The sequence below is a fragment of the Anomalospiza imberbis genome, chromosome 4, assembly GCF_031753505.1.
Source record: "Anomalospiza imberbis isolate Cuckoo-Finch-1a 21T00152 chromosome 4, ASM3175350v1, whole genome shotgun sequence".
Classification (NCBI taxonomy): domain Eukaryota; kingdom Metazoa; phylum Chordata; class Aves; order Passeriformes; family Viduidae; genus Anomalospiza; species Anomalospiza imberbis.
In genome coordinates this window covers 19,180,061-19,207,907 of record NC_089684.1, presented here as the reverse complement: position 1 = coordinate 19,207,907, position 27,847 = coordinate 19,180,061, and the positions used below count along the sequence as shown (strand labels likewise).

General features: G+C 41.6%; 1 protein-coding gene across 1 annotated transcript; it reads left to right on the top strand.

Annotated features, from left to right (window-relative positions):
* Nucleotides 1-518: 518 nt before the first annotated feature.
* FAM241A (family with sequence similarity 241 member A) lies at nucleotides 519-17,378 on the top strand. Its single transcript, XM_068187395.1, has 2 exons — nucleotides 519-914; nucleotides 13,681-17,378. The coding sequence occupies exons 1-2, from the start codon at nucleotides 813-815 to the stop codon at nucleotides 13,924-13,926; spliced, it is 348 nt and encodes a 115-aa protein (XP_068043496.1). The 5' UTR covers nucleotides 519-812; the 3' UTR covers nucleotides 13,927-17,378.
* The last annotated feature ends 10,469 nt before the right edge of the window (nucleotides 17,379-27,847 follow it).

Below are 27,847 nucleotides of genomic sequence, written 5' to 3'. Positions count from 1 at the left end.
AGCAGGAGCCAGGCACGCACTGTGCAGAGGCACTTCATTAGCACAGACTCAGAGAATCCCTTGGAAAAGACCTTTAAAGACTGAGTCTGTAAACCCAGCACTGCCAAGTTCAACACTGAAGCGTGTTCCCAAGTGCCACATTTACACATCTTTTAATACCTCCAGGGATGGCGATTTCACCCGGGCAGCCTGTTCCAATGCTTGACCACCACCCTTTCAGTGAAATTTTTTTTCCTAAAATCCAACCTAAACATTCCCTGGCATTGTCCATACACTAAGTCTTATCTTCGGGGTCTGCTGTTGCGTTTCCTTCTTCCTGGTGTGTATTAGTTCCTTTTAAAGAGCAGAAGACACGATCCAAGCAGCTTCGGAAGAGCGAGGCCAGTGTTTCCTCTTTCCCGAGGGAGGAACAGCGAATGCCACATCTCACACTGCCAGGAGGCAGCCGTTCCTCCCCAGGGACACACCAACGAGGAGTGGTGCTAAAATTAACTCTTTATTAACACCTGGCACTTCCTGCTTTTAACAAAAGCTTCAGAAATCGGGCGCTTGGGGTGGTTTATTTTTCGCTCCAAGGAGCAGCAAGCGCCAGCCCAGCCCGAGGCGGGAGCCGGCAGCAGGAGGTTCCCCGCCCCGGGCCCCCCATCCCCGCCGCGGGGCCGCTGCCAGGGGCCGCCCCCCGCTCCGGCGGCGCCGCCCTCCCTCCGTTCCTCCCTCCGTGCCGCCGCTCCCCCGGACCCCGTGACGGCCCCGTCCCGCCCCGGCAGGCGGGAGCGCGGGCAGCGCTCGGTCCCGCTCGGCGCGGAGCAGCCATGGGCTCGGCGGCGCAGCTGCCGCCGCCAGCGCCGCTCGGGGAATGCGAGCGGGAAGCGGGGGCGGCGGCCGCCCGGCACCGGCGGCGCCCGGAGGAGCAGGTGGGTGCCCGCCCGTGAGGGGTCTGGGAGGGCGGGCCGCGGCAACGACGGAAGAGCGGAGACGCTTTTGATTCCTCTGCCGTGGCATTCCCGGTACAGCCCACCCGTGCGAGCCGCTCCTGGGTAACGCTCCATTGCGGCGGGGCTTATGCAACCTGCGTGGGGCTGCCCACGCGTGGTGCTGGAGTATCCCGCCAGTGGGCCCGCCTGACCCTCGTTCTTCCCTCCGGGACGCTTAGTCCGCCTGGACGAAAATGGGAGCAGATGTACAAGGGTAGTCCCGGCACGGCATCCACATGTATCTCGGTGGAAATAACCGGGGTGTTCTTGCCATCCCCGAAATCCCACCCAGTAGTTCAGCTCTTGTGTTCGTTCAATTGAGTATTTTAAGCTTTTAGTCTCTGTATTACTTAGGAAACATAATGTACTGTAATTGGAGGAAAACACGAACTATTTTTTTTTTGGTCTGCTTCAGTATTTATATTTTATGGCATGGAAGTGGGCTTTTTGCTTAGGAGCCGTTTCCCTATTGTTAGCTGTAAACTGCCTTTCCAGGCACTCTTTTGTTTTGCAGACAGCATCATCCCGCTGTTTAGACAAAGGCAGTGCTCTTAATGCACCTTTATTGATGTTTCATTTAAAGGAAATAAAAACACAACCTTTTTCGTGCACAATAGTAGAATGCAGCGATCAGCTCTGAAATGTGCTAGCACTCATGATTGCACAGGGGCACACAGAGCTGCCGGGAGCGCATCCCTAAGTAATTTCCGGATGGTTTAGATTACATTCATAATTTTTGTAGAAAATTCTTATGCGATGCTCTGCACTTAACCATAAATGAGCCATGCCGCAGCTGAAATAGATTAATATTGGAAAGTATCTGGTAGTACTTGCCTGACATGACGTATAAAAGCGGGCCACTCTGAAAGATTGAGAACTCACTTTGCCACATTTACGGCACATTTACGTAAGTCAGCGCATCTCCTTGCCCCTTTCTCTAGAAAAATGGGGCAGAGCAGAGCACATGCCCGAATGTAGGGTAAGGACAGGTGCACCAAGGGAGGCTCAGAGTTCTCTCTGTGTTCATAAGCCCTCCTGCAGGATGTCACGGGAGGCAAGTAAGGAATACTTGCTGGTTCTGGTTACTGTCCTCCCTGGAAAGAGAGGTTAAAAAGTTGCATCAGATCATCTCATGTATTACTGTGCTCAAACTAGTTATAATTCCTCGCCAAGGAGCTTTTCCCTGCAGTTTACAGCTGCTTCTTAGCGACGGGTGTGTTGTGGTTTCAGGGGATGGTTCAGGCTGAACAGCTGCCTTCCACTGGTGCCTAAACACATTCTCAAATGAAGCTGGTAAAGGTACTGCTTCAGTGGCCACAGCCACACTTGGCTGACAAATTCTCTTTACACTTTTCTCAAGCACAGGTAGTGATCCTGGCCCTTTCTGACAAGTTGGGGTGTAACAATAGGATAGCAGAGATTTTAAATATGCCACAAGGAAGAAGGAGAAAATCTTTCCTGTTTATTGGATGTTTCAGTGTCATAGCACAGAGTAGTTTTTCTGCATGCAGAGGTGCAGTTAGCTGGGAAAATAATATACTAGATTTGGAAATAAGGATTATCATTTGCCTTTATTTACTATACAGAGAGAATTTAAATATTGGATAAAGTAACAGTAAAAGTAATAATAATTGGATAAATAAGCAGTATTATTCAGTATTATTTTATTTTTATGTGTAGGGAAGACATAAGGACACAAGGAGTTGGTGGTACCTACACTTGCTGCAAACTTTGACAGAAAGTCCCAGATTATCTTGTTCAAGGGAAGAACAAACTTGTAGCTTGATTTGGAGGGGCTCCTGTGTCACCAAACCTTGTCACACTCTGTACCTTTTATGCTTTCTTGAGTGTGTTCAGTTTTCTCTCAAAATAATCACTTTCCCCCACTTTCCCCAGCCCTTTTTTGCTCTCATGGAGGAATTGTTGCTGACCTCTGCCTTTCCAGCAGGCAGGGATCCTGTTTCCAGGCTAGGTCCTTAGTGGAGTCTCTCTTGGAGGCCCGGTGCCGTCGCTGTGTTTGCTGAGGGTATTTTACTGCCAACACAGACTCTGGTCCTCAGCCTGTGTTTTCCTGTTCCGGGTTCTCTCCTGAACTATGAACACATGCGCCACTTTAGTTATATGTGCGATGCAAAAGAAAGGAGTCAAAATCTGCTTTGCTGTTGGTATAAATTCTTACTGCTCTCATCTGGTGTGAAGTAAAGCCTGCATGAGAGAAAATTCTTTGGCCTTTTTTGAGAGGGACTTTTAGGGACTCTGGGGATTCAAACCTGGGTGTGATTTGGTTTTTCCCATTTCCTGCAAAATAAACACAGTCTGTGTAAGATCATACCTTGTAAATACACTTTTTTTTTTTTTTTTTTTAAGAAAGAGTATTCTATGTGAAATAAAACTATCTAATGCTATACCCTCTGGTTTAATTTTTTTATTGAAGCTTGTTATTGTGTCAGCACAGGCATGTTTAATGAAATTACTGACAGGTACATTTTTGAAAGAGTGGAAGGATATGTATGTTATACATTGCTTTTGTAATTAATTATTGCAATTAACTGTAGAATTACCTACTTCTGTCATTAGATTTGCAAGGTGAACTGGATTGATAATTTGATTTGTATCCTTTGTAGTTTTGCATGCAAAGGTAATTACACCTATTTTAGTCTTCAAAGCACTGCAGGACCTGGGTAGTTTCTTCCACCTCTCCTGTATTGCAGTGCTGGAGCTCAGAAGTAGTAAGTGAAAGCACCCAAAGATTCAGCTGCTCCTGAAGCCATGGAAGTAGGTTGTTGCTTTGCCCCTCAAGATCACATTTTTTTCCTAACTGTTGATAGTTATTAATCAGACACCTAAATTGTCCTGTATTTTCAATATCACTAGAGAAAAGGACCTCAAACCTCTTTCTCTCACCCACTTCCCAAAATAGGTTAGCCACTGTCACATTTCTGCATTCTAATCTCATCAACACTTATAAATTAAACTATTAACTAAGAATAGAAAAGCATGAGTGTGTATTAATAACAGTTGATGCAGAAGTCCTGTGTTTGCATCGCCTGCATCCTGCACATGCCCTACAGCAGGACATGAGGTGGTATTAGCAGGATGCATAGCCCCCTGTCTGTCTAGAGGGACTTTGAAGCCATGCTGTGTGTCACAGTGGAGCTCCAGACAGCTGCGGCACTGTGGTTGCCTTCCGTACTGAGAGCTGTGGGCAGTTCCCTGTCTGGGCAAGAATGGGGTTTAGTTCCTTGTAATCAAAGTTGAAGGCAATAACAAAAGTCCCAGTTGCTTCAGTGAGGCCAGGATCTCCACGCTGGTTTGGGATACACAGAATCCACAGTGCTGTTCAAGTGTAAAACCAAGGCTTCTAGAAAATATTTAAGTGCAGAGTTAATCAGAGTTAATACGTGATATGTGTATTTGCAAGTAGATTTATTAGCATAGACTATCACCTTTTCATTAACCTAAGTTTGTTTTATTATTATTTTGAACAGTGTTTTATGGCTATAATTGGAGTATTTTATGTTCTAACAGATGACTTCAGATTTAGAGGTGCTGTACAAAAGGGCTTTGAGAATTGATAATTTTGTTGAGGTGTGGGTGTCATAACTAACTTCAAGCCCTCAACTTTTTGAATAACTTTACAGTATCACTAGTATTTCTCTAGAAATGGGGAGGATGAGCAGAAACAGAACTAGAGAATATCAACAGACCTGTGGTATGCCTTGTGTAAAATCTTCATTAGACTGTTGGGTGGTTGTGTGCTGTGTTGCTCAGAATGGTATAATTTCAGTAATAAGTCATTAATGACGAAGAATGTTTCAAAGTACACTTGTATATGTGTAACTTGCAATGCCTAAGGCTGGAAACCTATTTCTAATTTATTCCACACTGAGATAATCTGAAAATTGTAGGTTTCTCCTCCTCACAATTGTTGGAATTTGTTTCCGAAAGTAGTTGTACTTGACAAGGAGGACTTAATCCCAAATTTGTTCTGGCTCTATAGATAAATTCATTCTGTTGCAGAGGTTCATAACTATAAAATAATAGATGATAATAACTTTCTTAAAGGCATTATTAAGTTTTCTGGGGCTTAACAGAATTTGAAGGAAAAAAACCCAACCCTTCAAATATACCTGTGGCACCTGCAATAGGTAGGATAATATGCTCTGTTTGAATGATGGGAAGATCCCATTTTCTTAAAGAAAAAAGTATTCTGGAGATAGAAGCAAATAGAACTATCCTCTCTTTAAAAGGCAAAATTAACAGCTGTTGCTTTTCAGCAAGCCAGTGCATTTGATACCGTGCTGAATGTACGGAGATTGCAAACCTTTTTCCGAGTCAAGCTGATCAGTTTTAGTAGGGGGACCCTGATAAATGAAATCCAATGGAAATTAAGTGTTGCAGGTGTAATGAAAAAATGGATTAGACACTGCATTTGATTTAGTCTCTATGTAAAATTGCAGTACAGATGGGATCAAGTTACAGAGACAGCAGGAGCATAAGAGGGAGTGTAAACAGCATCCTAAAATGGGGGAGAGAGGCAGTAGATCTTGACATGGGGCAGTCAGGTTTTCTGTCCCCCATGGACCCTCCTGTGCCAGGTTCCTGTCTTTCACACTTTCTCATCTGGTGCTGTATTAGTGGGGAATTTACTTGTGAAATTATGGGACATTTTTTGTGTTTATCAAGGGAAGCCTCTGTTCTTTGTGAAGCTATCTCTGTTCCACCCAAACACAAAGTATCTGGAAAAGCCTTTTCATCTCTTTAACGCAACACTTCTCCTGGTATTTCAGAGTTTGTTCCAGCAACTGTTGATTTTAAACTTGAGTTGCTGTAAAAGCTGACTGAAGGGAATCTGGTGCTGTTGCTTTTCTTATGTTGTTGCTTGTTTCTATAGAAACATCTTGTCTCAATTTTAGAAATGATTTCTAGATTCTTGCTGTAAAATGAATGTTAATCCAATCTTTGGTTTGCAATCTTCTGTTTAAACTTCCTCTAAGAATGTCACTTTCATTGGTAGATGCTATAAAGTACTTTTGATATGAAGAATATTCTAGTTTTCTTGCATTTGCTTCTTTTCCCAGAGGAAGAAGTTAAACTTAGTTTTTTTCTGTCTTTTTTTTCATCTGGAATTGAGGGGTTTTTTTTTTCCTCATTTCCAAAACTATTGATCTTTTCATAGTTAAATATCAGATTAAAATTAGCCTAGAGAAATTAACCTGGTTGGTTGTTGGTTTTTTTTGTTTGTTTGTTTGGTTTTTTTCTTTTTTTTTCTCTCCAGACAGCTGAAATAATTTTGTTATCTTTATAGTCTGTTGGCTCAATATCAAGATCTTTTTACTGCTTACGTTTACGAGGTTAAATACTGATTGTTAGTTTTACGCTAGCAAAGGATGCAAAGGGAGACCCGTCTCTTCCTGTAGTAAAGAGGAAGAATTGCCAAAAATTCATTTGCCCTTCTTGGCAAATTTCACTTTCTTTTAATTAAGCGTAAGATATGTTTTAAGTACAAGAAAGCAGGGTGAGATCCTGATCAGGTGCCAGGTGTTACTAGTAATGAAACTGTTTTGCATATGTGCAGGAGTAGGAGGCAGAAAGGCAGCACCCACATGGCCAGTGCATCAGCAGGGCTTGTGCCGGTGCCCTGCCATGGGCTGAGGCTGTGCTTTGCAGGGAGAGGAGGCACCAGCTGGGAACCTGCTGTTGGCTGCAAACCTCCAGAGCCTGTCCATGGCAATACACTTATGGCTGAGTACCGGTGAGATTGGATCGTTCCTTCCCTCAGGACTTCCACGGCTGGCTACCCAACTATTAAATATTTGTAGCTGTGTGTTGGCTGGTGTGTCCCTGTCTGCACCCACATAAGTTGGTCTCTTATTCTGGAGGGGAGGGAACTTGTGGTTTCTTCCATCCTGGTCCCTGTCATCTGCTCACTTTCTTCTCTTTTTTTTTTTTTTTTTTTTTTCCCCTTATGAGTGGTCCTGAAGTAGTTTCAGTTTGCATCTTCTAAAAAAGATTACTCTGAGGCACTATCTTCTGAAAATTAACATTCCCAACTTACTGAAAAATAGTCCTGTTTTTGAGAGTAAGCTTGTTCTTAAAGTCATATCTCGCTGCCTTTTTTGACATTTATGTGTCTGTGGGCTTCAGATAGCAGACACACCACCTGTTCCCAGGAGTAAAAATAACCATGACTGGAGTAAAATAGGTAGTGAGCAGTTAAATACTGCAGGGAAAACTTCTTACTTGAAAAAAAAGAAATGTTCAGATGGGTGTGTAAATGTGGTATCTCTCATTTCTTTATTAGAGGGTTGGGGTTTTTTAATATCTCATTCAGAAGTCATCCCTGCATTCTTTATTACAGGGGGTTTTTGATTTCTTGTTTAGATGTCATTAAACACATGCTTGCTATGGAACTCAAAAGTGATTTCTTTTCTGTATAATGCGGAAATAATTCTATTAAATATGCCATTCTTTTTCTTTCTTTTATAACTGTACAAATGATGAATTGTGATCTGAGGCATGTCAAACAATTAGGAGACACTGCTGATATTCTGTGTTGGAGGTGAACATTGTGTATACTTTTTGTGTCCTCTCTCATTGCCTTCTTTGCCCAGCAGCACTTTTTTGACTGTAAAATCACAAGCTTTTACATGGAGAGTAGTTATTTTCCCAATTCACTGGCCTTTTTTCCTCCATTGTTGGAGTGCAATGTTTGTCTAATGCCCTTTCAGGCAGTAGATGCAAGGAAAGAGGCAGCTGTAGACTTGTACTCAGTCTGGTGCTGTCATTAAGTCTGTGGTGGGAATTTTTCAAATTGTTTGAGCAAGAGAAGACTGTTGAGGTTTCTTCTATTCATTAGTCATGACCAGATAGAAGAACACTACTTGGTTTGCTTGGTTTGCTTTAATGGATCTTGCACCTTCAGAGTGATTCAATGGATTTTTTTTTAACATCCTGAATCTTCATGAGGAGCAGGTTCCTTGTGTTCATCTAGTGTCTCCTCCCACAAAACAAAGACTCTTGAATTTATCCAATTATTTCACTCAAGTCATTTACTTGGCAGGTTTTTTCCACACGCACACAAAAATCCCAAACTAAACACGCCATCTCAAGATTCTTAGGCTAAGTGTGGGGAAACTGTGGATCAAGCTGCTGCTTCAGCAGATGAAATACCTGGAAAACCGTAACTATACCTGTTCTCCACACAGCCACGTGAAGAGTGAGGTTACAGAACTGAAACTTGTGGTTACTTTAGAGCTGTTCACTCCTCCCAGCAGAAAAATTAAATGTTAAATCTGTGCTCCTATGCTCTTTTTGATTGGACACATGAAAATAACTTCCCAAGTGTGTAGGGTAGTTTATTGTCCCTCGTGGATCCATTTGTATTCTGCATTCTCCAAGGGCTTGGCAGACTTTCTTGGTGTGATCTGCAAATGGTAAGGTGCAGGAGCTGTGTGCTCTCAGCAATTTGAGGGGAAAAGACCATAAACTGGCTGTATTACACATAGGAGACACAGACAGGGATCAGTCATAGGCCATTGAGAAAAGTTCAGTGCTAACTTTATCCTTCTCTCCCAGGGAATAGCATGTGACTCACTGCAAAGATGGCTTCTTTCCGGGGGGAGGATGTTCTGATGGGATCTCATGTTTCACTGCCTGGTCAAAGCACCCTTTGATAAAAAGGGAGTAAGCAAGAAAAAGATTGTCCTGTCAGGCTGGTGCGGAGCAACCTCTGCTCGTGACACACCATGTGTTTTCCTGGGTTTGGGAAGCAGTGAGTTTCAGTGAATGTGTGGAAGTTTGCCATAAGCTGGGGTAGTTAGTGGTCAGAGCACAGGGAATTTTGTGTGTTGTGTTAATGACAAACACAACTGGAAAAGCCACAAGCGGACATTAGTTGGGTTCAGTAGGATGAATAGGACTTTACCTTCTTTGTTGTTTTAAAGCTAGTCAAGGAAAAGATTCAGTTACATGGAGGATTTTCTTGCAGAAGCACTTCAGGGATGTAGTAGGAGCATCATCTGTTCTGGAAGTAGACAGAACTTGGCACTTAGTAGCTCCTCTGTGACCTTCTCATAGGGTTTCATTCTGAAAAAAAGGTGATTTTATGGCATCCTGCATTGCATCTGTGAGGGTCTGTCATGGTTCTCCTTGAAACATCAAAGCCCTTAAGCTATTTGACCTTAACAGAGGGGAAAATTTAGTTCCAGGTTTCAGTATAAAAGCTTTTCAGGGTTTGGATCTTCAAGTTCTGACTTTCTGCCAGTAAACAGTGGGAGACAGCAAACAGTGACTTTGCTGATGAAAATCTGCCATTTTGAATAGGGAGGGAAATTTTAAAATATCAAACATCTGAAAAGACCAGAGGAAATGGAGTGGTTGGTGGGAGCCCGCAGGTACTAATGGGTTTGTGAAGGACATTATGCATGCTGAGCAATGGAGCAGATCAGGTGCTTCCCTTTCTGCTCTGTATAACTCTATTTTTCACTTTAAATAATTTAAAATAAAAAATTAGAAACCAAATACAAAATTGAGGATGGAGTGCTGCAAGCGCTGGAGCTCCCAGCACAGGAAGGACATGGACCTGCTGGAATGAGTCCAGTAGAGGGCCTCGAAGATGCTCAGAGATGCATGAAGAAGCACCTCTCCTGTTAATACAGGCTGAGAGAGTTGGGGCTGTTCAGCCTGGAGAAGAGAAGGTTCCAGGGAGCCATTATAGCACCTTGCAGTGCCTAAAAGGAGAGAATTGGAGAGGAACTTTTTACAGGGGCATGTGGGGATAGGACAAGGGAGAATAGTTTCAAGCTAACAGAGGATAGATTCAGAATTCAGACTATGTCATCCAAATAAGTCTAAAATAAAAATATATTGATGTAAAATTAATTTAAATTACAATAAGAAGTAATTCATTACAGTAATTTCATAATAAACATTATGTTAGGAAACAAATGCAGTCAGCATTTCTAATACATTCTGGTTTAGACTTCACTTAGAAAAGCCTTGTTCTCCTTTCTCCTTCAGGAATAATACCATATGTGTATATTTGGTGAGTGCCTTTCAGCCAGTTGGAGGAAGGGGAGAAGAGATTTCTTGTCTGGGAGGCAATGCTGCTGTTCTTCTCTTTTCAGGAGATACTTTGGGCATATATTAATCTATATCCATCTAGATCTCTGGCTGCACTGCTGTTCCCCAGTCCCTCTGAATTTCTTCATAAATCCTGTGTTTTAAAGACTGAGGAAAGGCAAACAAATAAGTGAAGTGGCCCTCTCTTACATTCCCTCCTGAGCTTTTGCAGATGAAGTCTGAGAGTGCCCCTGTATGGCACCTGTTAATTATGAGGAGAAAGCAGCTGGGAAAAACCTGGAAAACATGTTTTCTATGGGGCTAGTGCAGATCTAGAAGTTCCCTCTGCTCCCTCCTGATACACAGTCGATTCTTAAAAGTCATGAAGCCTAGGCTGGGCTGTTGAATTTTAAAATAGCAACTTAGAAACTTCTACTTTTGCACAAGGAAGCTCTGGTTTTGCAGAGGCAAAGGTGTGCAGCTGCTTAGAATGGGTGCATTTCTCTCTCTACATTTTGTCTGTTATAGTAGTGTCTGTTTGGCTTCAGGTTGATTCAGCAAGATTAGTGTGAAAATAGTCCTATGAAAATAGTTCAGTAAAAATTAAAGAGTCAGCTGGGAACTGTGTGTTCGCTGAAGATGGCCAATTTCTAAAATTGTTTAGAATAAAGTATTTTTTGGCCAAAAAAAGAGAAAAAATAATTTGGTTCTGAGGTTATGATTTGAGAGCTATGGTACGTATATGGGGCTGCATGCCATTTTACTGTTGCCCTGAAAGTTAGTGAGAAATTCTAGCTGCAGTGTTACAGCTTATTTATTATTCCTTAGCACTTTGGGGTATTGTAACATTACTAGCATTTGCCCTAATTCTGTTTTAGCTACACCTCTGAAGAAATGTATTTGTCCAGCCTGTGAAATATTATGCAATAGTAAAGAAAAATATGCCATCAGTGTTTCATGACTGATCATCTGTTCTCAGCTTCACTTGCTTATTGCTGAGTTGCCTGAAACAAGATATACTTAGCCTGAATTAACTGAAGCAGACTTTGAAGTCTTGAGAATTTCCTTGATCATTTTGAAAGGTTTTGTAAGCTATTGAAAAATATTTGGAAAAATAACTTGACATTTGTTCTGTAGTTAAACATACGCTTGTCAGTCTCTGTGCCTGGCAGCTCCCTGTGTGTAATTCCTTTAGAATCCATGAATCTACCCTTGTTTGAGAAGGTGAGGGAGGGGTAATGAAAAAATAAAAAATACCTGGACAGCCTAAGTGAGATGGAATTTACTATGTCAACTTTGCTTAAGAGAGGGTGTGCAACTTCTTGCTGTTAGCTTATCAAAACAAACAGGGTAGCAAGTACAGTCGTGTGTGCTACAGCTCATACCAGGAAAAGCGTTGCTGGCATGGACACGTGTGCTTAATCCTGCTTGGCCCAGTGGGAGCTGCAGAGGACCTGCAGACCTGTGCCTGCTGGCAGCCTCCTGGCCAGTGCTGCACTTGCTCTGTGTGAAGGCTTCCAGGACCTTGCTGAGTACCACTAACAAGCCAGGGGTAAAGAAGTGATGTGCATGTTTTCCCCCTCCTGGTTGCCCTGGCCATGGCTAAAAAATTTAGTGATTTCTCAGCTTGTTCTGTCAGAAGTGATTTCTGCACTGCTTGATGTGAGCTGTGCTCTGATCCTCTCCACCATCATCTGTCACGTGCTCCCTCTGATCTCTGCATGAAGGAAGCAAATATTTTTTTTTTCCCTTCCCAGCATATCCCTTCTCTTTTCCCCTAGTTGTTGTGATCAGTATACAAGTTGTTGCATGAGTAAACTCTTAGGCTAAGAGTCTGTTTGTCTCCCTGTGCTCTTTGGGAATGGAGGAATAAGAGTTCCATTGTGTTCCCAGCCCCACTGAGTTTACAGGGGCTCACAGGAGGCTCTGTTTTTCCAGAAGAGACTGATCTTGGAATATTTGGATTATTGATGAATCAATGTTTCTTTGAATTCAATAAAACACAGTTAAAGCCAATATGCTGAAGGAAATCCAGTAAGGGGGAGAAAACAACCTGGGCCTATGAAGTGGGATGAAAAGAGGCAAGTGTCTGTCTCTGCATAACCTCCAGTACTGCAGTTCTCCCTGCTCAGGATGTTCTGTAGAACCACAGAAAGTGAACAGAGTATTAGTTATGAATTAGTTATGAACACATTACTATTTAGGCTTCCTGCACCTGTCCCTTTATGGGATTCAGTACTGAAGCTTAAACCAGGCTCTTTATGAATAAGTAAATTTTAAAAAGGAAAAAAAATGCTGGTACTTTCAGCTGAGGGACTGTTGGGGTTGTTTTTTTTTTTTTTTTCAGTAGCAGCTGTAGGGCTTTACCCAGAGCATTCAGCCAGCAGGTTCTGCATAGTGGCCTGAAGTCTGACCTAGAAAAACAATATTGGCTTCCATTGGTCTTTGCTGTATGTTTTTCTGTAAGAATGGTAATTAACTTTATTATATTTGCTCTCTAGTGGAGAGCCTAGCAGTGGTGTGACAGGGAATTTCTGTTTCTCTACCAAGACCATGGCATGGAACAAAGGATGCAGAATAGTGTTCATCCTTGAAGATGGAGCATGTTTGCTTTGAATCTGGGAGTAGACTAATTGCACACAGAGCTTGTGGGCAATTTGTACGACCTATTGATCAGTCAACTGAATTATTTATGAGTACCTGCTGTATGTGTTTTCACTGCTGCCTAATGGAAGCATTAGAAGACTCATGTTCATCATCTTGAAAGCATGTTTGCCTTGTCATACCCAAACACATGGCAATAAGGTTTTGTGCAAAGAATCTCTGGACACTGGGGAAGAGAGATGGGATCTCAAGCTCTAATCTAGTTGCAGTTTACATGGTGAAACATTCCTGTTTTCTGCAGTGATACTTACCTGTGGCATCTTCATAAAGACAGATCTCTGTCTTCCTGTGCATTTGCTCTGCCATTTTTTATTTCACAAAAAGTCCAGAGCTTGTTTCTTCTTTCCTCTGCTTTTTTATACCACCACTTTGTGTCTGTGCAGTCCTTGGGTCTCTCTTCCTTTGCTGGACTTGCATGGCTTCTTACACCAACATTGGGATAGATGTTTGTCACTTTCCTGGTCAGATGCAGTGCCCTTCTTTCAGCAGTGATTGGCAGCCCTTCAGTTCCCTGGCCTTCAGTGCACAATACTTCATAGTTCATGTTTAATAGTTTGATATCATTCTTGTAGTTCTGGAGATGTTCTGGAAATAGTTCAGCCAAATCCCCTCCCTGAAATGAGAAATATCTCATTCCGTTGTGGTTGCCCTGACAACCATAGGCACGTTGCACAGACAGGTAAGATGTATGACTTGCAGGAGAGCTTTACACCTCCTCTAGAGTTGCATCTGAAGGGGAGGGAGGCTGTCATGTATTTGTAGCACCACTTCAGATGTCCCAGGTTTGAACAAATTACATCCTTAGCATTGTACCAAGGTCACAAGTTATGTAGCATTTTGAGTCTCTTGATTTGAGTAGATTTAGTGCATGTGTCTATCTTAGTTTTATTCATTCAGATAGAAACAGATGAAAGACTTGTTCAGAATCACAGTAATAAAACTGTACAACATATTTCCTCTTTTTGTCTTCCATCTGCAGGTCCACCAAGAGCAAAGGAACCACACCACGGAACCTGTGATAGATGACTATAAAAAGATGGGGACTCTGTTTGGAGAACTAAACAAAAGCCTTATCAGAATAGGCTTCACAAGGATGTACTTTGGAGAACGGATAGTAGAACCCGTGATAATTATATTCTTCTGGGTTATGCTCTGGTTTCTTGGCCTACAAGCTCTTGGACTGGTGGCTGTTCTGTGCCTTGTCATTATTTATGTACAGCAGTAAAATTTTATAGATACTGTTTGGATTATGTGTTTCAGCACTGTCACTATGTCAGTGGATTTACGTCATTAAGTAAATGGGTGGTATATCAAAAGCTGCAATACCTTAAATTGCTGAACTTCCGATGAGGAGGACTAAAATTACATTTTAAACCAAATCAGCACTGCCCTACTACATCTTTTAGGGGGAAGAAAGGAGATGTTTATAATATAATGGTGTGAAATGTACTGTTTTCTGCACTCTTGGGGCCTTAGCCAAAGGACTGGCTTTTCATTTTCCCCTCCCCTCTCCCCATGTTCTTGCTTTGTATAGTGAAAATTTCATGTCTGGTTTTAAGAGGACACATGGTGTGAGTGCTCTGTTTCACTGCTGGGAGGGCTCATGTGCTGTTTGTTCCCTGAATCTGCATAATTTGTTCGTGTTTTGCTGAAAAGCTAAATCTGCATAAGGGAGGTTTGGTAACAAACCTGCATTTGTAAGATGAGTACAATTTCCAGACACAAAAGCAGCTTTGGGTAGTGTAGTTTATAGTAAGCTCTCCCCCAGGAAACAAGCTGTACCAGCAAAACGTCCTTATACTAATGTTAGTGACATCACACAAGACTTCAGCTGTTGTTCAGGAGAAATTGCAGTCCTACATTGGCCAAGTGGTCTGGTGTAGCACTGCCTTGTTTTTTGGAAATGTACTCAGCTCCTGCTGCTATTTTTCTTTCTTTATTTTTTGTACTTGCTCTTTCCCCCAGCCCTCCTTCTTAAGATAAATATTTGGATAATTCATGGAGTTTGTAGGTAGTTCCAGCTGCAGTGTTGGACACTTGCCATTCCAGACAGCGTGAATGTTGTCTGCTTCCTCTGGGTGGTGTGACAAGTGGCTGAACAAGCAGTTATCAGACCAGATCTCTCAATGCTTCCCAGATTTGCTGCAGTGTGGGCCCACACAAGCTAAAGCTTTGTGCACCTAAGCAGACTGGACCTGTTTCCTCATGCAAGGCAAAAATGGAGTTGAAACCAGATGGTCATTTTATTTAGTAGTCTTAACTGGTTCCTTTCCATACTAGGCAGCAAAAATACCTACCTACAGGTATATCATGGGCCACACAGCCTAGAGAATAGGTTATATAGATTCAGGAGTGGGTGCAAAATTCACTCAGCTCCCCAGTAGCCACCCCAGGGGTGTTCTGGGTATTTTCAAGTTCTCTTCTTCTCCTGAAGAGAAACAGAAAAATGGGGCAGAATCTTTACTACTACTGCTAAATAGGCTACCAATTTAATATTTCTTGTATATTACTCTTAGCAAGAAACTTAATTGCAAAATTGATTTCATCTGTGGTAGAGTGAAATTACATATTTGCTTAAAGAGATGTAATAGGAGATGTGAAATTTATAGAAAATTACTTAACCTTTTGCAGTGACTTTGTTCCTTAATGTTTTTACAACAATAAATTCATTGAAGATGCTGTCTTATTCCAAGACTTTTAAAGTTAAGGGAGGGTTCTCTGTAATCCCATTCCTGCAGCTGGATTCTCAAGTCCAGCTTTTTGCATGGATCATTTTGTCTGTTAGGCTCTGTTTCCAGGACTCCTGGCCCCAGTTCTTACAGACTTTCCTTTTAGGGAGATAATTGTTATTTAGGGCAGTGACCATGAAAGCCCTGGTCCTCAAGAGTCTTTTGCATTGAAATGCCATCTCTAGGTGTGTCTCTGCTTTTCTAATGAACAGGTAGTATCCTTCTGAGGAGGCAGGTCACCTCTCTAGATCATTAGATGACCCTGCATGTGGATTCAGGAGGCTCTGCTGGACCAGCAGGACTGCAGGGCACTGGGGCTGAGGCCCAGCTATGTATTTAGATGGCAGCCTCTGTTGATTGGCACCTGGTTAAATAGTTCTTCTAGTGGCAAGGAAACTTTGGACAGCAGGTACAGGCTGAGCTCAGAGCCAGGAGCTCTGTACTCAAAAGTGCCTAGGGGTAAGCTTTGGGTTTGTTTCAAGTCCCCTATAAGGAGAACATCTGTTTACATCTTTGCAGATGTGTATAAATAGAATGATGGGGTTATGTGTATTCTCCTCCTGTATAAGGGCTGTAGTACAAAAGCATCCTGTTGTTAAAAGTAAAAAAAAAAAAAAATCCTTTCTTTCTTCCAACAATCCAGTGGGAAGAGGATCTTATTTAATTCCCTTAATCCCATAGGAAAAAGTGTATCTGTGATAGCCTTGTTGCAGTAGTTCTGTTGTGTAAAGGTGCTGTGCATGTGGTATTTCCTTGAAGTGGTGATTGTGCTCTGTACATAAGGAAGGGGGAACAGTGAACCACGGGTGTGACCAAGAGGTTCAGTGAGGACATTGTTTGTATGCATGTGACCTTTCAGTATGAGCAGAACTGTGACTGTTGCACTCATGAATTCAGTTCAGTTTTCTGTTCGATGTTCGTGTTTGTGTACATGTACTCTGGGGAAAGGTAGGGTAGCTTTGGGGCTGATACTGTGTTTAGTGAATGCCTTTGGTGGTTTCTCTTAAGGGTAACTAATTGTCCTGTATAGAAGTTTTGCATTTTTAACCTGAAAAAACAGTGCTAGGGGTGTAAGGCTGACTAAAAATGGAAAAAGAAGAATGCATTGCATGGTCAATCCTCCTCTCCTGTTTGGTTTCATACAGTCGTCCCTTGTATATAACAATTTGTACTGAAATGTCTGTCCTAATTTTGTGCTGTTACTGTACTATCTCCCTCTCATTTGCAGGGAAGGCAGGAGGAGCTAAGGAAAAAGGGGAACTGGGATAGAATCACATATAAAGAGTGGAAAGTGGAATGCGGTAAAATTATGCATATATGTGTCCAAAGAAATCGGATCATAAATATGTGCCAAAAGTGAGGGGGAAATGGGTGAACAATCCTTGCTTGTGTTCGTTATTCCACCCAGACATAGTAGGAAGGCAAAGGAAGCACCAAATGTTCAAAAGATGTCCCTAGCTAAAAAAGCAGGAGGTTAATTAAAAAAAAAAAAAGGCAATTTCACTGTTGTCTATATAGTAAAAATTGAGAATGTTATTTATGCTGTTATATATTATTATTATTGATAGAACTAAAAGCACCTTTATGCATCTGTGTGTAGGACTGTATGAAAGAATTATGTCCCTTAAATCTGTGTTAAACAAAAACAAACAATATAATTCCTGTTGGTCAGTGTGACATTGCAAACGCTTTACATAACCTCTGTTTTTTAAGGGATGGACTCTTCAGTGCTGCTTCATGACTGCCAAATGCATAAATGGTTGCAATAGTGTGTACAGAGAAGCTCTGCAGGAGAATCTTGGAGAACCCTGTTTGCGCTGAAACATCTTCACATCAAAACTGTCCATATAAAAAGGAAAAATCTTATTTCTTAAAAACTCTGTATTGAATGAATCCTATGGGAAGCACTTTGTTACTCTTTCTAATAAAAAGTATTTCCATCAATGAGGTCTGCAAATTCTTTGTGTTACTTTGTTCAGAGTTACTTGGGTCTCTTAAAATGTCATGGTAGGCCCAGATAAAATAGGGCAGTGTTTAGATATCCACTGAAGCCAGTTAGCTTGCAGCTGATGGAGAAAAAACTGCAGTACAAGAGCTCAATAAACTGCATCAGGTTTCTATGGTTGTATGCATCAAGTAGTGCTAAACTAAAAGAAAATAAATAGTAGATCTAGATGTCAACAAATAATGGCAGCGTTATGGTGTAAAGTAGCTTTTCTTTCACAGCGTATCTATTTTGCATCCAGAGCCACCTCTGAAGGGAACCAGATGTGGTCACGGGTGTGAAAAATCCTTTGAAGTGACAATTGCTGTGCCACAGAAAGGTTTGGGTGTTTTCAGTTGGATTTTTTTTAGACACACATAGAACATTATGTGGTTCAAAACAAATCTACTTCAAGCTGTTGTTTTGGTTTGCTTCTGCAGGTCAGAAAGGTGTTCATTCTGCCACATCCAGCAGACGCTTCAATGTATCTGTGTCACTCAGGATGCCCAGTGATTTAAGGAGTTAATGTTTTTTTAAAGTATCAAAGTTGAATTTTGGTCCTTTGAACTCTTATTGAATGTGCACAAAAGAAATAAGGTTCATTCCTGAATAAATTCAAGCCTTCAGGTTTTATTTCAGTTAAAGTAACTTTGTCAGGCTTTTTATAGAGTGCATGCAAATTCAGAGCAACCTGGCTTTGACTCTGATTCTTTCCATCCTGGGCTTTACTCTAGGGTTTAGGAACTTCTTAGCCTCTCCCCTCTGCCAGAACTGACAACTTTATCTGCTTTGTCCGTTCCTCCTTTAACTCTGGCATTTCCTTCTCTAGGGGTGTTCACTTTGAACAGTCTTTATCTGTGCCAAGGGTTCAGGCTTTTTCATCATTCAGACTTATTTAAAGCCACCTAGACAGAAAATCTATTTTCAGATTGGTGTTTTGTTTGTTTTACTGTGTGCCTGCTTAGCACCAGAAGGGGAAAATAGAGGGTTTTTTTTAAAAAAGATGTGTATGCTGGTCAGTCACTTCTTTTTTACAGTACTTATCTGCTGGTTCAGATGATGGTTACCAAACTGTGGTTTGCAATCACCGAAGAGAGCACTGCAAGTGTGGAAGGTAAGGAGCTGTTGGGAGGCTGGCACCAGGATTTTGAGAATAGACAGGTCAAGTAGCACATAGCTTAGGGTTGTTTCAAGCTTAAACAAGCAGGTGGACTTAAGTAGCTTCCCTTAACTCCTTGGTTGCTTCCAGGAATATCTCTGAATGCATATAAAATCATTAGTATTCCTTCTACTGAAGGAATCTCACTCTGAAGAAAACTGAGCTTTCACCAACTCTGTTTTTCACAGAGGAACCAAGGGGAATGGGAAAGGGGAATTGGACTAATAATAGCAAGTTTTAACTTGCATGCAAGCTTCTGGTCTTTTCAAATTCTGCTCTTGTCCTATCCAGATAATATTTGTGTCTTGTGTGCAGTTGTCACTAGTCTTTATTTCCCCCCCACCCCCAGCCTATATATGTATTTTCTAAGGAGTAGGAAAGTGAAGCTGCTGTGATAATATATGTTTTTCCCAATTTCTTGAGAACTACATACCCTCTATTTCCCCTCAAGTGGCAGGAGGGGTGTGACTGGGTTAAAGCCCTTCTGGTGACAGGTGCTGCTCTTGCTGCAGCCTCAGGCTGCCAGTACTGTTGAAATACCTGGAGTCCAAGTGGCATGGAAGGGACTGTTATACCACAGTCCAAGGGATTTGATCAGGCAGTTTGAGACAGAGCTGTTACAGAGTGCTGTCAAGATTTTATGTTCTTTTCATGAAATTTAATTAATCCCGATTCTTTCTTGGCTTGTCCTGGCACCATCACCTTATGTTTGGAATGAATGTTGCTTGTGGCAAATGGTTCTGCTTCTGGAACCCATCAATGTGTGTCTAGGCATCTTTCAGTTGTACCATTTACTCTTAATTGCATTTTAAAACATTATAAGGGAAAATGTCTCATCTTCCAGTCCTCATTTGGATGTGGGTTTCATTAATATCTGTGAGAAGGGAGCCAAATTCCTCTCTGGCACACTGCTGTGGGCTTCCTTTCAGAGGAAAAAGATGCTAACTGATGTATGGGGGATGAATTTACAAGGTACGTGGATTTGCATACTGTCCAGAATGAGTGGTAGAAAGTGACCATTCCTCTGTCCTAGTTCACAAGATAATTGTCTGGTTTTTATTGTAGCAAACTTCCTCAAGCTAGCTGGAGCATACTTCCTAGGTGCAAGAAGTCCATAGCAAGGAAGTGAATTATTAAGGAAAATTCTTGGTCAGCCAAAATCCTGGACTGTAACAGGAAGTCTCTTCTTGACTTGAATGAAATTTGAGTCAGTGCTTTGGCTTATTCAATCTTCATGTTGACTATTTTGCCTGTTTATTGTTTTAAAACATTTTTTCATTCATGTCCTTTCTAAAAGCTGGTAATATCAGTCCAAAATTCTTGAAAGCCACTCCTCTGTCAATAGCTGTGACTGGTGGGGCTGAAGGTAGCCTGTGAATATGGAATGACAGGTCACAGGGTGAGACTGATGTGTCTTTAATGCTACCTGGCTGGTGTTACAAAGCCTTCAAGCAGGTTTTTGGCATTTCCTTTGCTGTCACTTTCTGTATTTATGCATCGTTAGGTGCTGAATGAGAGTTCACATTAGCCAAGTACCTGATTTCCTCAGGCATTTCTCTGAGCTTGTTCTGTGCTGCTGAATAGACTCCACAGAGCTGGGCACCCGCATTACTGTCTTTTGGTTACTGCTAAGAGTGGAAATACTGTCTGGCATTCCACAGTCGTGTCCTCTTCCTAATAGGATTGGGAAAAGCATAATGATGCAGTTTTACCGAGGGAACAAACATTTCTATGCCTCTCTTGATCTTCCTGTTGCAGAAAGGGGAAAAGAATTAGCAAGGTTTGAGTCTACTTTTGATGCTTTGTAGATAAGAGAACTAAAGGCATGCAAGGGTTTGAGTAATTTTTTTTCATTTTGCTTCCTAGTTTTTTCATTCAGTTTGTAATTAGAGAGATAAGACAGTATTTGGCTGAGCACTTTTAGCAATAGAGTTTAATTTGGCTCTTAGTTAACGGTATTCAACACCTACATACAAATTGCTGTATTTTTTTACCTTTCCTTCAGATCAGAATATCTATTTTCTATTGTTTAATGAATTAGCCCAGCTATTTTTTTCTTTTTTTTTTTTTTAAAGAAAGAAAACCAAACATGCTTTGGGGAGCCTCTGTTTCTTGCTTTGGATACACCTCAGTGGTGGTGGGACTGTTGGACAATTTAGTGTTTTGAGCCTCATTGTTAAGACGTGCCTATCTTGTTAGCTGAGCTTTACCAGCTGCAGGGGAGGGAGGTTAAAGTACAGTTAAGACTTGAGATTAATCTAATTTGCTTGTGCATGGGTGGCTTTGCTCCAGTTTCCCAGGAGACTAAGCCATGTGTTGTAATGACAATGTTTTCCAAAGAACTTTAGAAACTGAGCTAAAGATCCTATAAAAACAGAATTGAGGTCTTCATGAGTAACTGTTCTGCCATTAATGCTCTGCTCTTCCTTTGTTACTAAAAAAAAATAATTCAGTGCATTTTAATGTCCTCCACTTAAGTTCTGAGAGTGGTAGCACATATCCTTTTTGACGTTACCCACCCTTTTTGATGTCTCCCACCTTTTCTGAAACTTTCTTGATTGCCATCTTTCTTTTCCCCCTCCAAACTCCTGTATAATACAGACGCTAGAGGAGAAAGAAAAATAGAAAAGTTTAGCAATTCCCACTTACAAGGCACTTGCTTCCTGTTTAGAAGTAGTGCAGGCTAATTTTTCCTTCCTAAGTGCTTCAGAGTTCTCCTAGGGAAGCTCTGAATCTATTTAATTCAGCGTCATCTCTGCTCCTGCATCAAATGTGTTACTTCTCTTTACTTGTTTTGATGAGTAGCATTTAAAAGCAGGTTTGTGACTGAGCTTACTGGGGCCTGCTGCTGAAAACTCCCTTTGAATCTTCACAGTGATTTTGCAGAGAGGCAGTTCTGGATGAATTATTAAAGAAGAATAAGAGGACAAGAGCAGTTAGAGCAGGGCAAAGAATTGTGCTGGGGTGTGGGAGATGTGCCTTCCATTCCAACTTGAATTCAGCCTGGGGACTTTTTCAGAAAGCTGAAAGCTGCAAAATCACTGTGAAGATTCAAAGGGAATTTTCAACATTCAGTAACCTTGCCTGTAACACAAAGTCATGAAGATGTGTGCCAGAAATAAGATGTTAAACTGTCATGGGATCTGGTATGATGCAAAGGGTTTTTTTGAGTTTCCCATAAAACAGTGGAAGTAGTTGACTCTTTTATTCCCTTAACTTTCAGCACTGTTAATGATTTATTTCCTGCATTCCTGGTGTTTGGGTTTTTTCCATGTTTGTAGTCAATGAATATTAGAGTTAATTTTTATCTTCTGAGCTCTAACATTGTCCGTCTTGACATTTTTGCGCTATGCTTTTATTCAATCCATTGTCATCCATAATGAGCTGGAAGCTTGTTAGATGCTGCTGTTGACAGGGGATTTCTAGCCCTGCCCAGAAAAATATCCTTGTGTTGCTCTGTGTCAGCCTGGGGCCCAAAGTGTTTCCAGCAAGGCTCAGTCTGTGGCAGGTTTGAATCAAACCTGCATCCTGATTTTTTGGCGCCCTAGGAAGAAATCCATCAAGTCTGTTTCATGGCAGCACTGGTCTGAGGGATAACGTGGTTTGTGACAGAAGTCACCTGCATCTCCAGTGACCTTCAACAGGGCAGGCACGTGCTGCCCTGCCTTGCATGGGCAAGGATAATTCTGGCTCTCTCTGGGATTGTAAAGCATTTGCCTAGATTTCTGACTGATTGTTTAGGTGGAATCCTCTGCCAAGTGCATATTTGCATGGACTAAAATAGAACAGGCTCTGAGCTTTAAAAACAAACTGAGGGTAGGTTTCCGATTTTCTCCTTTGGGGCTTTTTATAAGGAATACATAGAATACTTTATTTCTCAAATAAAGAAGTGATATTTGAGCTATTCTTCTGTTAAATGAAAACACAAGGAGTCTTTAAAGATGAGTCTTCCCATTTCACCTCGCAGGACATCCTGGGGTTTCCATATGTCCTAGCAGTTGCCTGAAGGGCTGTGCCAGAGCCTGTTTCCTTGTGGTGGCTGTGTTTCAGCAGATACCATGCCAGCTGAATGTGTGTGGGTGTCCTCTGTGTGTTGCTGAATCAGCATTTTTTACTTGCTGAATTCAAAAGTACTTTATCGTGAAGAAAAGAAATAGAATTTACTGCTGTAAATGTATACAGGCAAAAGGGTCCATGCCATCATTACTGTAAAAAAGCACTGAAGCATTCCACGGAAAAATTTCACAGTTAATAGTGCCTTACATTGGGATGATTATCTTTGTTATCTCTTCCTGCTTCAATGACTTTACAAACAGCAGAAATTTGTAAAACCATTCTAGCGTTGCAGTTCACAGATATGTAATATCTGTTACCTTCCCAGCTGCACAATGAGCTGTCACAGTAAAAAAAATATTAAATGTTTGATTTGTTTCTTTCAGGAGTGTCCTCTTTCTATTCTGCTACTAATAATACACACATAAATGAAACAACTGTATTATTTAGAAGGTTGATGCTACAAAACCCAGTTTAAAACGTCTTCACATACTGCACACAGTACCTTAATTTATGTAGAATCTCGTGTCTTGAAACGTAGGTCTTCCATCTTAAGCATCTATGCAGGGGCCTCCTTCCTTGAGCTGTGCCTGGCACTTCCCTGGCTCCCAGTCTGGTCCCCAGCCCCACAGTAAGTAGGGGGCTCTGCACTTCTCTCTTCATCAATCACAGAACATGCTGGTCTTGACAAGTGTCTCTCAGACACAAAACTAAAGCTCGTATGAAGATGGGAAGGAACTATGAAATTCCCTTAAGGGTCACAAAAAGGGGTGTTCAGCACTCAAAGGCATCAACATCAGGAAGCCAGTAGGTACTTAGGTGCCAGCTTACAACAGAATCAGCTGTAGACAACTGCCTAGGACTGGACTGACTCCTGAGTTTCAGACAGCCTGAAGAGCTGTTGGTTATTTAATTAAATTGAGCTTTTATTTGGTTTGTGCTTGGTCACTCCAGAGATCTCCAGCTCTTCCCAGCAATGTACAGCTTGGACATGTGTGAGCCAAGCTGCAAATATGTCCTGGGACTGAGAAACTTTTGTAGCAGTCCTTTATAGTGCCCTCTCTGCATCATTTCAATCACTATTGTCTCCAAAAATTAACTACTGCAAAGCTTTTTTTGAATACTTTTGGACTCTTAACATGCTAAAGCATGTTTCTGCTTTAGCATGTTATTTCTGTTCTTGAGTGGGACTTCCTGCTTCTTTGTGGGTTAGGGCAAAGCAGGAACCAAGTTCTGCAGTAGCATTAACTTGTGCAGAGAGGGAAAAAAGAATTTAAATTATTTATCTGCCTCATGGCTTACTTTTGAGCTTACCTTCAGCAAACTCAGCTTTTCTTAAACCTTTGATACTTTCATAGGTAAACCTTCTCCTTTAAAAAGTTAAATAAAAATAGTTTTAAGCATTTTCCTGTATTTGGCTCTTCCAGGAAGTTTAGCACATTTGTAGCTTTTGCTTGGGTTTCCTATTTTGCCTTTTGAACCGTGAAGTGGTTGAATGGAGCACCTGAAGCCCAGACTCCTTAGAGTTAGCAGGAAAACTTACCAGAAAACTTAGCCCTCTGCACAAAACTACATAAAAAATCCCCATGAATTTATTTCTTAGAGCCATATACTTTTGATAACTGATTTCAGAGCCAGGACTGATGCAGCAGATGTAGCCAATCTCTAAATCAGTAAGGTATTTATATAATACAGGAAGAAAAGAGTAATCAAACTTCATCTGAGTTGAGGAAATTAAGAAAAGCTGTCAGACTGGAATAGGTTTTACAGGAGAACTCTTCACACTGCAGTCTTGTACACCTACCTTGCTCATGTTTGCCATTATATAGTGATGGCAGCACAAGAATTAGGCATGTAAGAAATTTACAAAAGCAATAGGAAGGATTATGCAAAATGCCTCAACATTAAGGCCTGGAGTTATATAAAAAGGGAGAAGTAAATTTACCATACTATGATGTGCAAGATCATATAGCTCTGAATTCGTTCTCAGCACTCTAAGAGCTCATCTCTTGAAAGGGACAGAGGATAGCTGGAGCTTCAGTTGCACACTGGATGAACAAGAGCCAAGAATAAGATGTGGCTGTCAGAAAAAAATAATCCTAGGATGTTTTGGACATATTTTTATTAGACATGTAAGGAGCCATAGCATTGCACTGATATTTTTTTTTAATCTTTTTTTTAATATAATGGGGTCCAAAAATTTTCAAACATTTACATGAAAATCTTAATGGAAGATGGCTTGTTTGTAAATGTAAAATGAAGTCATGGGGCAAAGCATAAGTGAAAAGGTAATGCTGGCTGCAGGGTAGTTAGGTAAAAACTGTTAGTAACTTTAGTCCACATATTAGGCAAAACCCTCATTTGAGTAAGAGTCTGAAAGATTTATACCAGTGACAACGAGAACTGGAAAGAGCTTTTAGGATAAAGCTTGGTTGTTTCCAAAAGAGTTGCTATGGGATGGTTTTCTGCAAGAGTAGAAGACCAGACTCTGCCTCTGAAGCAAATTTCTTCCAGTTCTCTGGTACAGCTACAAATAAAAGCTGAGCTATTTCACTCGCTCTCTTCCAGAAACATAAGTGCAAGGGACCCCTTTTAAATTCTCTGCAGAGATTGCCTTTTTGCTCATTTCCTGTTTTGATTGTGAGCACATAGCAGTGTAGGACTCACAGAGATGATCTAACCTTGTCTTTGCTCTGACTGTGCCTGGTTTAACTGAAAGATTCATGTCTGAGATAACACAGATTATGTTTGCTTCATACTGTTCTGTTTCCAAGTATCTGATGTCTCCAGGTTGGAGGCAGAAGTGATATTATTTGCTATTGAACAACCCAGCTGATAATGGTCTGTGTTAGACCATTGCAGCAGAAGAAAGAAAGGAGCTACCTTAGGTTAGGTTCTTCAGTTACTGCCAAATTCTGCTTGCTTGCATTTGGTTCGCTCAATAAACCATACATTGTAGCAATATGCCCCCAGCAACCCGAGTTGGACACTTAATTACTTGTGACCACAAAAACAGATAATCTCATGGCCAGTGATGTGAGCAGCACTTCCCTTTCCAGTTTGACAGAAATTGCTCAACAGCTACAGCACTCCCTGCCCTCCCGCGCGCAGCTCAGCAGCACACGGATGCCTGGGCAGGCACAGCCTCCCACGGGAGCCCTGGCACAGGGGAAGCCTTTTCAACTTGTGGCTCACGACTCTAGGCTAACCAAGCCAGCAGGAAAACCACAACTGCCATCACCTCTGGGACTGCTGTGCCTGCTGCTGTTGGACAAAATGACTCAAACACAGCCGGTAAAGCCCTGATCCACAGAGCAAGTGCCACAGGTGGCATTGCTCAATATACTTCTTCATCCATTGAGCCAAAAAATACAGGCTTAGGGAAACATGGAGCTGAAATCAGCTTTAAAAAAGGGGTAGCCCAAAGATTACAGCTCTGGTTAAATTTTTCATATAATTTGGATTAATTTCTCCTTTCCTCTGTTGAAGGTTACTATCTCCTGGTTTGTAAAGGTGAAAGGAAGAAGGGCATCTCCTGGTTTGTAAAGGTGAAAGGAAGAAGGGCATAAATAAAAGGGAACATCATTTAAGGAAACATCAAAGTTATTGTAATGTGGGATGACATTGCAAGACCAGCAAGCTTATGCTGCTTCAACCTGCATATAATAGTTTTCCATTACTATGATATGCTCTTCAAAGTGCAAAGTTCCCTGGAAAACATACTGCAGTAGTGCAGATCTGAACTCCAAGTCTGTTGGTAGGTGTGGTTAAAACACATATGTTCTCTTTAAAAGCATGTACATACCTTCTCTGTGCCTGAAGAAAACACAGTGAAAAAATATCATTTAAGAAATTTACATCCCAGTGACTTAATGCCAACATAGCATCAGGAATCTCCCATGGGACAGAGTTTACTACCACAAAGGCAGCATAGGGTATTATTTGTTTTCCATTAGTACCTGCAAACTTCTATGCATCTGATGCTGCAAAATCCTATCGTAAGAAATGAAAAAAGGGTTGAAAACAGTGATTTTCTTGGGGAGGTACAGAGTGGTTGTATTTGGGAGCCGAGATGAACAGAGCATGGCCCTGCAGAGGTCCAGTCTCACACTTCCCCACGCTGGTTTCCCACTCCCACTCTTGTCAGAGGCCCACACTTTCATTTCCCACAGTCATTTCCCACAGTAATTTCAGAATGTGGGAAAATGCCAGTGACCAGTCTGAACTCAGCTCAGTAACAAATTATTGGTCTCAGTTCCAGTAAGACAAACATATTTTTCAACTGGTGTGTATTTTCCCCAACAATCCCAGTAGAAAATTGCCACCCAGCTGCTGAACCTACTGGGCATGCACAGCCTGAAGTCTGCCTGCTTGGGCAGCTGCCAGCAGAATGCCAGGAGCGCTGAAGGAAAGCGCTCCCAAGCATCCAACAGCACTTGATCCCATGATCACAGAAAGAATTTCCCATGATGTCAGCAGTTTCAGGTTTTCCAGTGGGAACACCTAGAAATTACATTTAAGTGTTTTAGTGCACTAATGGATAAGTCATTATCTTTCATGTGGGAGCCTCATTGAAAGACACAGTTCTTGCTCAAAAAAACAAGCTTGAATTCCAAGATGCACTTAGTAGGTAGTCAGGTAAAGCTTAGGATGCTTAGAATGTCGTTAGGTAAAGCGACACACCGTCGAATATCAGCCTGTGGGATGTGACTGAGATAAATGAAGAAATGGTGCCGGCGGGTATGACATGAAGTAAAACAAAGTCTGCCACAACCGACTGAAGAAACAAGTGGTGTTCACTACCTGTTGAAATACAGCGGGGCCTCGTCTGTCCCGCCTTGGTGCATTTCTAAAAATTCATCACTACTGTGACGGCAGCACTGTGTGCTGAGCTGTCTTACCATCTCAGGGGAGTCCAGCTGCTGCGATGGAAATAGCACAGAGCTTTCCAGGAGCTTGAGGGCTTAACCTAAGCGGACCATTTGTTTATATAAAGGTGAAACTAATTGACACCATCTTCGTTAATCACATCTGCCGTCACTGCTGCCCCCCAGCGAATGCCACAGAAAACAACTGAGTATGGCTGGCAGGATTTCTTTTTGTCTTCAAGAGAATCAGGCAGGACAAAAAAAATCAAACATCCTCAAATTTGCATTTCTATGGCTCTTTTGAAATGAGACATGTTGCCAAGCCATTTCTAAGAGAATACTTATTTTTTAGT